General features: G+C 38.3%; 1 protein-coding gene across 5 annotated transcripts in view; it reads right to left on the bottom strand.

Moving 5' to 3' along the window:
• LOC129764649 (G-protein coupled receptor Mth2-like) overlaps window positions 1-13,096 on the bottom strand; it is a 74,416-nt gene that overhangs the window by 17,925 nt on the left and 43,395 nt on the right. For all 5 annotated transcript variants that reach the window (XR_008741183.1, XM_055763930.1, XM_055763929.1 and 2 more), the window contains one exon: window positions 6,096-6,234. Coding sequence is in view for 4 of the 5 variants with exons in the window: in XM_055763930.1 (XP_055619905.1) it covers window positions 6,096-6,234 (139 nt within the window). In the remaining variant the exon portion in view is untranslated. The remainder of the gene's footprint in view (window positions 1-6,095; window positions 6,235-13,096) is intronic.

The following is a 13,096-nucleotide window of genomic DNA, read 5'->3' as shown; positions in this document are numbered from 1 at the left end:
CAAATGTATAGGAAAAAAGAAGTTCTTCCAGTTTTCATGAATTTAAACCGTTTATAGATTAGCGAATTGTAATGTATAGCATATCAAACAAATAGAGATTTAGAGATTTTCCGATTCGATTGGTATACAAATTATGAGAATTCGTTCACAGTGAAAAAAGTTATTAACGTTAACTTTATTTCATAAAAACGTGACCTGTTTTCTGATTTGGCACCCTTCCTGAAAGACGTAGTTTTACGTCAAAACGAAAATATTATTTTAGGACATTTTCGATGTGACCACCCCTTTTCGATAACGCGTTTTTAACGGTGAACACAATTCTTCATGCACAACTCTAACATTACGACTTCGATGTTGTTGAAAACCCGAGTTATTTCTTCTTCAAGTTCCTCCAAATTTTGTGGCTTATTAACACAGCAACGGTCCTTCACGTATCCCCAGAGTAAGTAATCGACGACGAGAAATGTTGAAAATCTCACCACAAGAGAAAAATGTTTCATTAAGGCTTCGGTAGCTCGAGTAATACAATTTCACTAAAAATACACGTTCTTGTAAATTGTACATCTTGACACTAAAAACCTTCCGATCAGACTGAACGAGTAACCGAATATTATTGTCTCGAAGTGGGGAATGCATCAACGGCGCGAAAAAAAATCTATAAGGAGCTATTCGATTTTTTGGCGTGAGCGTTAAAACTGAAAGACCATGTATAAAATATCAAATAAATCTCAGAAGAATTCCAACTCGGTTTTTATACAAATCATCAAAATCCATTTACACCAAAACTAATTTATTTATTTATTTACAATGATGCTACATCCCGTGAAAAGATTAGACCTTATTCACTACATTGTTCCTGCTGGAATTTTGGAAACATTATCTTCATGTCTTATAAAAAATCTTTACCTAATATGGTTGTTCGATGGTCCAATTAGTTCGGTCTGGCCAATTCTATTTTCTATTTTGCTACCGTGCTGAACGGTCGAGCAAAATTGTTCACTCATGCAGAATATGCACAAAGGAAGCTCTTTGTTTGCACATGCTTGGACTTCTCAGATATCGTTCAAATTATTCATTCATTGATAATTGATTCAGATACAACTTCAAACAAATGATTACTAAGCCAACGGTAGTCCTACGTCAACCTTGTGATGGAACAACCCACCCCTAGTTTTTTTCTCCGCAACTGTTTGGAAATAGGTTCACTGTTTACCGTAACGATTGTAACCCACGCAACAGCTTCAAACCACGCGGCTAAAGAGATTTGACGTAGGACTACGCGTTTTAGTAAGGACGCAAATCAGAAAGCCAATTATTTTTCACAATAAAGTTAATAACTTTTTTTGAGTGATTTGAATCCAATCGAATCAAAAATTTTCTAAGACATTACAATTTTCTAATTCTCGAACGGTTTAAATAAGCTAAAATTGAACAATAAAATTTTCCCATACATTTGTTCTTTTCGTTTGTGTGTTTTCCTACCCACGTAGTCAATAGCGGATAAGTAATGCAACAACGAGGCCCCATATTTATGAAATCGCTGATACGTTTAACCGCCTTTTGGAAGACATCGGAGCAACCGCCACACACACACATACACGCGCGGAACTCTTCGTTTGGATGCCAATCAGCATCGAGAAAATTCCGGAAAGATCTAATCGTTGCTGAAAAATAATCTGCCAGTTCCCCTGGGAATTGAAAAGTACATTCATGCGAAAGAGTTTATTTTAATGTTTTCTACCCATGTAACACTGTGACCAAATATTTTTCAATCTAGTGCTATTAACAGGTGGTTATCGAGTAAGCATTAACCACTGGTGAGCTTCGAGTATCGAGGAAAATCTGGAAAAATTTAATCGTTGCCGAAAAATAATCTGCCAACTCCCCTGGGAATTGAACAATACATTCATGTGAAAGAGTTTATTTTGATGTTCTCTAACCATATCACACAGCGACCAAATACATTTGATTTTGTAATTTTTCAATCAAGTGTAAGGAAACTCAGAAAAATGAGTGGTTCTATAGTTGTGGAACGCAGTGCAGTGGGCTGCACGAATACGCGCGAAATCATGTTCTTTTGCTTGGCTACGACTTCATTACGGGACACAATGTTTGTACAAATGTATGCCAAATCATATTCTTTCGCTCAGGTGCATTCGCAAGCAAACGATTCTGTTTCTCAAGAAGCTGTATTTCTAGTGATTTCAATTGTTTGCTTTCGAAGCAGTTTTTGAGCTATTGAAACTTTTGTTTTGAAATAAATAAGTAACAAACATCACTCGTAGACCCTTATATTTGAAATGAAGTGATTTTCATATTATCTCGTTTAGCCAGCAAGGAGGTTTTAACGCTCAAAACCTTGTGCCCCAAATGTAACGCTCTCGTTTTCGAAACTTCCAGTACAGAAATGAAAGACATAGTCCTACGTCAAAAAATATACACTCGACAAAACTAAAGGGTGTGTCACATCAAATTGCATCACGGAAAAAACGCTGTAGAAATTCGCCCAGTTGAAAATTTCGCCCTTTCGCCCATTCGTCCTTTTTAAAATTTTAGACAGTAAAATAAAAACTATTAAACAACTTTTGGCATTTTCTTTTTATTCATACTTCGAGCCCAAGCCCGTATGCTCGCACCTTCCTCTTTACCCCGTCCATAAGGTTCTGTACAACGTCAGGTTGTAGTTTTTATTGAACAGAAATCCATTTTCTCTTGAAGTCCGCCTCCGATTTGACAACTTTTGGGTTCTTCCGGAGGGCCTGCTTCATAATCGCCCAATATTTCTCTATTGGGCGAAGCTCCGGCGCGTTGGGCGGGTTCATTTCCTTTGGCACGAAGGTGACCGCGTTGGCTTCGTACCACTCCAACATTCCTTTGAATAGTGGCACGAAGCGAGATCCGGCCAGAAGATGGTCGGGCCCTCGTGCTGCTTCAATAGTGCTAGTAAGCGCTTCTGTAGGCACTCCTTAAGGTAAACCTGCCCGTTTACCGTGCCGGTCATCACGAAGGGGGCGTTCCGCTTTCCGCAAGAGCAGATCGCTTGCCACACCATGTACTTTTTGGCAAACTTGGATAGTTTCTGCTTGCGAATCTCCTCCGGAACGCTGAATTTGTCCTCTGCGGAGAAGAACAACAGGCCCGGCAGCTGACGAAAGTCCACTTTGACGTAGGTTTCGTCGTCCATTACCAGACAATGCTGCTTCGTCAGCATTTCGGTGTACAGCTTCCGGGCTCGCGTCTTCCCCACCATGTTTTGCCTTTCGTCGCGGTTAGGAGCCTTCTGAACCTTGTATGTACGCAGGACCTCCCGCTGCTTGGTCCGCTGGACGAATGAACTTGACAAATTCAGCTTATTGGCGACATCCCGGACCGAACTTCTCGGATCACGTCTAAACTGCTTAACTACGCGCTTGTGATCTTTTTCACTGACGGAGCATCCATTTTTGCCGTTCTTCACCTTCCGGGCGATGGTTAGGTTCTCGAAGTATCGTTTTAGTACTCTGCTGACCGTGGATTGGACGATTCCCAGCATCTTACCGATGTCCCGATGTGACAACTCCGGATTCTCGAAATGAGTGCACAGGATTAATTCACGACGCTCTTTTTCGTTCGACGACATTTTTCCAAATTTACGAAAAATTGACAGTGAAGCATAGCCAACGTGATCTATACACTCTTATCTAATTATAAGCGAAAGCTGAAGAAATAATTCCTAAAAATTAAATTTCTACAGCGTTTTTTTCCGTGATGTAATTTGATGTGACACACCCTTTATTAGAGGTACAGGATGCAATGTCGAAATTTTGAGCTGATTTTTGAAATGTTGTAACTTCTTTCAAGTTAAATTGTCAAGTTTTGGAATATTTTTCGAATAAATTTATAATAATTTATATATTTATAATTTTGGTTTGTGTATGTATAGTGAACAAAAATATCGGAAAGATATAAAAAATCGATTTATTTTCGTTTTATCAAATATCTTGTGGACTAACACAATTTTTTGCCAGCTAATTCTATAGCAAACCTAATTAACCTCATTAGCCAGCACATTTGAACATACAACGTTCCTGTAGGATCATCCAATTCAGAGATATTTCTGTTTCAATGAAAAATTTCCTCTCGTATATAATGATGAATAGTTCACTAAACAATGATTGCACCACAAATCCAAAGGCAGTTTTGAAAACTCCAGTGATTTCTGAACAATGATAATGACCAAAGTATTTGTTTTTGCAAAACAGGTTTTTTAGTAATTAAGTAAAGTAAACAAAGAACGGCAAATTTAAATTTGCTAATATCTGATTTTTTTAACTATTTTGTCCTAAACCTTTTCGCCAGCCCACCTTAATAATCAGTATCAATATTGATTTATTTTCATTTTCTTGGACAGCTTGGACAGCAAAGAGATTCTGAAAAGTAGTATGATTATTCATTTCATCCAATCGCCACCAACACTGGCATTCTTAGAACACGATATTTTTACAACAACAACAAAATTTATAAAATGACATCGAAAAGTATCGGTACTTCTAATTCAAATACAAAATAATGAACAAACCCTAAACTTACACCACAAAATTAAACCAATAAATTGTTGTTTATTTGGAACCAAACGAGGACGCGAAAATAAACACATTTGACGATTTGGCAAACAGATCGGCTGGGTAGATAATCCGGATAAACGGATTGGGGAAAATCTGTGGAAAAAAAAGACACAGAGGCTTGCCAGAAGTGAAAGTTAATACGTCTCCGGCGTCGTGATTTTCACTTTCCCGAGATTCGCAACTTTACGAGCGAATCTTAATTGCTAGCGGCTATCCGCATGTACGGGTGTGGGCGTAGACAGAGCGTCTGTCCGCTGAGCTCTGAGATATTCATCTATGCTGGATGCGAACGTCGTAATCCAAATTGTAAAATATACCATGCCACTTCGAAGGCCAATTAAATGAACTAGCAAACAAATAAACCGGGGTGTGGATGGGTTTGTGACAGTCGGACTGTTTATATTTAATTTAGTAGAAATTAAATGTTCGTGATCGTGTTGATCCTACTCGCACATTCGATTTAGATTGAAAATTATTGCAAGCTATAAAATGTTGAAATCATACAACAATTGAGGAAAATATTGTTGAATAAGTTTGAACAATCGGCGGCAGCATGTGTCAGTCATCAATGCAGCCCCTTGATAGAACTCAATTGCATTGCAATGAAGCATTTGGCTGGTGTGGAACACGTAAATTAGAAATCTCGACAAAACTCTCCAGAAATATAAATCAATGTACATCTTCGCTATTTCGATATACATAATTCATAACTTATGCGCATGTAAAATATCGTGTCCCTTATGTCAATTATGTTTGGATACGCTCCCCCTTTTTGTGTAGGATCTGATTACGTTATGACTACCCTAAACTGCTACTTTTCACACGCAACTATACAGTGTAATGCGATGACTCATCTTTACAGCTCTACATTACAAATGAAGGGTTTCAAGATTTTGTAACAACTTCAACGCACTTTTGCAGAAATCACAAGATGACAAGATAAATGGGTAGGGTAATTCAATTGTTGAAAAAGAAACAGTGTGAATAATATGTTTTGGCATAGAGCTTGCATAGCTATAGAGCATTATATCATGTTTCAGAAAAACCATTTTTGGCATGGAGAAAATATCATAGTTTATTATAATTTTTTTGTTTATTATAAATTTTTTGTTTGAACGCGAACCCGAAAAGTATTGTAAAAGAACTTTCCTGTGAATTCATCTTACAAGACAAACATTTGTATGTCAACTTGTCTGCTTGTTTTTTATTTACCAAACGAACAGACTGCTTTGCCAAAAACGTTTATTATGGTGTTGTTTTAGAACCGTTTTATGCTCTGTTTGTTGGTGCCCAACAGTGCCAACAAACATTTATGCTTAGTCTTCGTTGCGAGACGCACACGAGAGGCACGGCAGCGATACAAGCAGATAAACAACGCGGAGATCTTGGCTTCATTAGCGTGTCGAAGTCGGCGCGAAATGCAAACATTCCACATGTTCCACAAAATGCGCAATACGCGGGTGCGTCACTAAATTCGGAACCGTCGCTTACCGATCGGATAGAGCGCGTATTTGAATTCCTCCTGGGACTCGAAGCACACGAATGGAGCCACCGGAGCTGATTCATTGGTCTGCATGAAGCAAAACTGATTCCTCGTCAAAAGTCTGCTGTCATGGATGATGCTGCCATTCTGAAACGATACCAAAGAAAAAAACAATCATGGAATTAGATAAGAAGTCGTTGGATTAATGTTTAATGTTGGTGGTCATTTGATTTATGAGGGGCTTAGACTTAGTTTTGATTAAACACACTCCAATCACTCACTTCTGTAACAGTCATCAATATCAAATTTGTCGTTTCTGTGAATCGAAAGGTTCTAGGATGAAGAGCAAAGCGCATAACACATCAAGAGATGAAGATTTGAAATAAAAATTCTAGAATGTGTGTGGAGTTCAAGGATTAGCCAAAAACTACTATAAAATCGAGCTGCGGAAGCAAATTCCCAACACAAAACTAATTAATAGAAATAATAAAAAAGCGAAAGACTACAAAATTAAACTTTAGGTCAAATGCCAAAAACCATCTTGGTAACGCTAATCCCAATTCACTTCATCCCTCATCCTTTTGACACATACATAGTATCAACTGGTGACTGGCGATATCAGATTTTTCTACACTATATATAACATAAAACTAGTGACCTTGCGTATCAATCAGCAACGTAAAAACAAATTGCCGTGGTTGAAGGAGCAAAGCTGGAAGAAACAACTATCAGCATGCCGACGGACAACTTGTCCAAATAACTTCCTTCTTCACATCCATCATCGAGAAGACAATTAGTTTTATAGACTCCCTGGGTGTTCCACGGTCAACTGAGAGATGTCTGGGTTATTTCTGACATCTCATGGACATTAATTTGACTTAAAATTTTGTACTATCTATCATCGTTCCTGGATTGGGAGCGATGAGAATTTGCTATGACCTCACACAAAATGAACGAATTATTGCATACTCTAATATGTGTTCCAGAAACAGCTGTATGTAACAACATGAATTCATTTGTGCTTAACATACCTTTCTAATAGCGATCATACTCTAGAAATTTTTAAGACGTTTCCCAAACCAACACACGCAATAAAAATTCGATGGATTATGCGGAAACATGTCCGCATAATTGACGTAGGACGTAATCTGACGATAGATCGATGGCTGGCTTGCTGACCACCTCAATATTACACCTTGTTGACGGGTTGGTCAATTGCGGGAGGCTCGATTTTTTTTTCTATCCAAAATATATATTTTTGTTAAGGCTCATATGGCGACAGCCTAACGGGGCCTTCAATATTTCGACAATGTTTGCCTACAACTATGTTAGTAATATGTAACCGATTACTCGCGGTTGGCTCGAGGTTAGTATTACAAGTGTTCTCATAATTGGGATATTGCAGTCTTCAATGTTCTGTACGTGTGCCCGACACTGGATACTCCCTATTGGGATGCAGCTGACCGTTAATCAGCAACGCGGGAGGCTCGATGTTGCGATAGATAAGCTTGGGAGAGTTGGTGTTTGTTTTCATGATGCGTCTATCAAAACACGATCCCGGATGATAACAAAGCTAAAAAAGTAGTGATTGCGCGTCCTACGTCAAGGCAGATTTCAATCAGATTCCTGGGAAATAATTTTATACGACAACTGGAAGGGGGAAGTACAAAACGTTTCTAAGCACACAAAACGTTCTCCACACTCAAAAAGTTCCTCAACTGAAGAAACATGTGGATCATACTCGTAACAGGTACGTTGATAGGAGAGATCTGCTTGGTGCACGCAGATTCAAGCGCGAGAGTAGATAAAAGGAGTCTATTTCATTGGCAAAAATCTTTGCCACGAAAGTTGCTTGTAGAATTTTCCGCGGCGTTCCAATATATCCATACAACATACCGAGACAAACTTAAAAGATATTTCCAAGGAAGTTGCCTCATGGCCCGACGACTGAAAGTTCTTTGGAAACATTAAATTCTGATGCTATATGGCGGTTGGTACGGAATCCAAACGATAGACGCTGTTTCGACAATTGATCGCCTCTAAGTAGAACGGGTCAGAAAAAAACCCCGAAATCCTAGATATAAATCCTAGTTGCCGATTCGCCTCAGTGACTACCATTGATCGATGCAAATCAAACGAAAGCTTTGGGTCCAACATTATCCCCAAATCACCTACGTGTTCAACTCACTTCAGTACAACTTCATCAATCGAGTAGTCGAATGTGATCGGAGTCCTTGTTCGATGAAAAGTCGTTACTACGTATTTAGATGTACTGAATGAGAGTTTGTTCAAGCGACGCCAGTTAAGGACGAGATTCAACATTTCTTGAAGCCGAAGACAATTTTCGAAGTTCTTGACGACGATGTAGATTTTTAGTTCATCGGCATATAAAGGGCCACAACTACTCAGATGGATAAGCATCACCTCGTTGAAGAAGTTTATGGACAGCAATGGTCCGAAATTGCTGCCCTGAGGAACGCCCGACGTTGCAATGAATGGCGCAGAGGTACAGGATCCCAGATTTACGCGGAGAGTTCGGTTGAGCAGGTTTGATTTTAGCCAATTCACTAGACCACCAGAAACTCCCGATCGAGACATTTTCCGTAGAAGAATACCATAATCGATGCAATCGAAGGCTGCTTTCAAGTCTGTATAAACTGTTTTCCAAATGTTCAATACAAGTTGACGTAAATTCTAACAAATTCGATGACACAGAGCACCCCACAGTGGTCCCTGAGAAAATTTAGGCGTTTATTAAATTAAGTTGCATAAAAAATCCTTTGGTCCATCCTATATTCTATAATGTTCAAGGCATCTAGGATCACGTGTTTCACCCCATTCCGCGCGCGCATCATTGCTCTGGCTACGCGATAAGATACCAGTTTCGCATGCTCGCCGGTGCCACTATTTCGCGTGCGTTTTTCTAACATGCGTTTTAGTGAAATTTTTGAACGATTTTTTTGGCTCATTATGTTTCTTGAAGCATTTTTAACGGAGAATTCGCATTTGTTGTCAGTTTCAAAATTCGGTTGGTTGTAGTATGTGTCAACTCCACACAAAGTAAGTACTATTTTGTAAGTTTAATTTTGCTTCGGATGGACTTATAAAACATGCCTCGCATTTCCCCGCAAAACTTTTTTAATGAAAGTGTTCCTCACAGTGTCTTTTATCACTCAATGCTTGAGTTTTTCACCCGAAATTCCTCCTTTTGGATTTTTTTCTCAATATATACCCGAAATCAGCCATTCCATGCCAAACCGATATACTGGCTCTCAGATTTTCGTGAAAAATTGTAATTTTGTTCTTTATCGCAAAATTCGGAAATTCGGAAATTCGGAATTCTATTCGTATTCCGAACTAATAATAAATAAGGAATGAATTAAACCTAAATACACACATAAGAACGCATCCAAACAAAATAACTGGTTCCGATCCAGAATCTGGAATCCACGCTTATCGTCCAAATTGTAGAAATTGTAGTAGCCAAAATTTTATCAGATCGGTGCAGGACCACCCTTTCATAAATAATACACATATTTTAAAGCTACTCACGCATAAACACATGCCAAGCATTCAGCTTTCAGCCGGCCAAAAGATTCTACTACACCGATTATAAAGCGAGAAAAAAAATAGACACCACTAGATGTCATCATTATCAAGTACAGTAGAACCCCGATTATCCGCAGAATAGTCTGGCAAGATCGCCGCGAATAACAAAAATCGCATATAACGCAATGTAGTACTTAAATGAGGTGAAAACGCGAAAAAAGGTATTTCAACATGAAAACAGTGTTTAATAAATACAAAAATTTTTTATCCATCTATAAGTTCGTGTAAACCAGTGGTCAGATAATGTGAAGGCCATGACCAAAATGAAAGAGCATGAGCTTACCACTCACTGACCAATCCTGGTAAGGTTTATAAATTTAGTATGGAACTCTCCATCGCGAATAATCCGCGGATCATCAATTCGAGAATAATTTGGCTTCTACTGTATTCACATGCACATAAATATTGAATAAAAAAAAATGCAATTCATTGAGTGCAACATGGCAAGCTAAAGGTGCTCATACACTGTCTGACCGAAGCCAAACACTTGACTCCCCTTGACCGATAAAATTTTATCAACGTGTACTGATCAGATATATTCGACACAAAACACGACAAGCAAATACTCAGTTATTGTATGTCTAAAATATTTTTCGGTATGTTCTTCGATCCTGTCGGTACATGGTTAGTTTACTTTAAATATTTCAGAAGAATTTTTTCCATGTTCGATGATTTGCATTGTTTGCAAATGTTGATAATTAAAGAGTGGCAAACAAAATAGTTTTTGTACAAATTCAAACCAAACTTCAAAAGGTATCAAATACCTGACCTCCGGACAAACAGTGTACGGCCACCTTAAAAGAGGGGGAAAGAGAGAGAAAAAAAACATCAAATTCCTTAGCTTCATTGTGCTGCTGCTGGCGGTCCTGCGACGTTCTAGTAGTGGTGATATCATCACTGCTCATTTTGTGAACAGCTTGCAAGTATCGCGGAGAATAGCTCGTTATTTTTCCTGCTTATGCCGCTTCGTTTCACGTAGCGTTTCACTCATACTTATACACTTTCCGTCACATGTGTACACGATTGAACATGATTGTCCGAACCCGTCGTAATTTGAGACACTTTAAATTTTAAAAAATACCAGGAATCAAACAATAATGAACCCGAACCGATAATGGATGCGGATATTATAATAAATAACTGTTTCGAAATGATTCAGAAACAGAACTTTTCCATCACACTTGGTCGACTCGCCACAACCCTTAGGCAAAATAACACGATACGAAACCAAACGCGGAGCGAACGAAAAGTACGTCTACTCTCAACGACTACCCGCGCGAGCCTCCCGACTCGATCACGGAAGTTAAAGCAGAATAAGTAGGTAGAGTAGAATAGTAGGTAGAATTCCTACGTCACAATCAATAGAAGCAGCGTGAGGAAAAATACATTCACTTGCGAGACGCTATCAGGAACAACGCCGACACAGTCTTTGCTGTCATGTGATTTCAGCTCGTGTGTTCAAGCACAAAATAAAGTCTTTAATGAACCTCATTACAACATCACACGTATTCGGTCCCACACGTTGCTGAATATACACTTCTGCTCACCCGTATTCTGAAATCCGATCGAGTCAGAATTACCCGAACGGATTACAATTTTGCTCTCCGTAATTCGTTCGACTCATACCCAATCGAGTTTATGCAAATGCAATCTTCCTACGCCATTCGACCCAGATGACATTGATCTTTGTGTTCCATTTCAGTGAAGCGAAAATGGTAATGGACTTTCGGAATAAACGGAAACATAATCAGCACTCTTTTAACACAAAATGTATGATATGAATGAAAATTAGCTCTACCGTATCAAATATTTGCTCTATGTAACAGAATAACACATATTCTAGAAGTGGGGAAAAATCTCGAACAAAAATTTTGCCTAATAATAGTTCTATATTTTGTAAAAAGTTTTGGTGGAAAAACTAGAAAAAAATTGTAGAAAATAGTTGAGTTAGTGAGGATTATGTCTTCAAGTATTCAGATAAGATACATCGGATTGTGAATTCCGATCGGGTTTTAAACCTATCGGATTCTGGAACATGGGTGACAGTTCGAGATTGTTAACACAAACATGACGCATGGTCCATGCGGTAATCTAAAGTTTTGAATCTTAGCATGGCAGATGGACACTTTGTACATTGTTTTCCTAAAGATTTTCACCACCGACACGATCATAAACGCAAATATATCAACGAAGAAATACTCAGAATGACGGACAATCATTTTCAAATATCAACAACGAGGACATTGACATTGACAATTGTAGTTGGTACCATATTTGCCTCAGCTTAGCAAAACATTCAATGCTCATATTGATGTTGAGTTCTGAAGTTCGGTGAAGAGCAATAAATACATTTGCAAGTCCGTGAATGAAAGAAAACATATGATTGTGTTTCAAATTCAGTCCAGCTCAGTGTTCTTCCTCGGCGCATTACAAGCCTTTTGTTTGGTTCAATTTGGTTTCCATCGATGGTAATGGATCAGAATGTTTACTTGAACATCCTGCAGGAAAATATGAAGCAAAGTGGTAATGAAATGGGGTTGGATCAAAGATTCAAGTTTTACCAAAACAACAACCCAAAACAGAAGCCATATAAAGTTCACACATGGTACCATTACAATTGCTCAAAAAATATTGGTACTTCTCCACAATCTCCCGACATCAATCACAGAAACGATCAGATTTCTAGAAATAACATGCAACAACTGATATTCATCTATAACTCTACTGACAATAAACCCATAAAATCCAACCGTGCTATACGTCTGGCATTTGGTTGAAATCTTGGTAGTGGTCTCTGTTCTAGAAAAGAATGCTTCTGCTGGACTTGATGTCACCATCCAATTTTCACAGTCATCAAGGTGAATGATGTAAATATAAATTGTATCAACTTATTTTGTAATGACCAAACATACAAAACTGCTCACAAACTGCTGCTTGTCAGGCGGTTAATGATGAGATCAATCGATAGAATGTGAGAAAATGCCAAAAATGTGGTTGAGTTTGAGTATATTTAAAAAAGCTTTAGCTAAAAGGGACGCTTGAAACTATTTCTTAAATCCATTGAGAAATGGATGAGCATTCAGTGATAGTATCTAGATTTTTCAATTTGTATCACCAATATATTCCCGAAAGACGAAATCGTTTCTCAGAAGGTGATTCCTACAGGAGCGCTATTCTCCGCATTCGAACGGTCAAAATCAATGTTCACTGAAAAACAAATTTATAAAATGATTTCTACGATCAAAAATATCGAAAAGATCGAAAAGAAAAGATCGATTTTCACGACATTTTGGAGTGCAAAGAATTGATCCAAAAAATCGGAAATCGGAGAGGAAATGATCGATGCAATATCCCCCAATCCTAGTTCAAACTTCGTTTTATTGTCTAGTACTAGATTAAT

This window comes from Toxorhynchites rutilus, chromosome 2 (genome assembly GCF_029784135.1).
Source record: "Toxorhynchites rutilus septentrionalis strain SRP chromosome 2, ASM2978413v1, whole genome shotgun sequence".
NCBI classification, from domain to species: Eukaryota; Metazoa; Arthropoda; class Insecta; order Diptera; family Culicidae; genus Toxorhynchites; species Toxorhynchites rutilus.
Note: the sequence above shows the minus strand (reverse complement) of the source record. Positions and strands in the feature narration are given on the sequence as shown.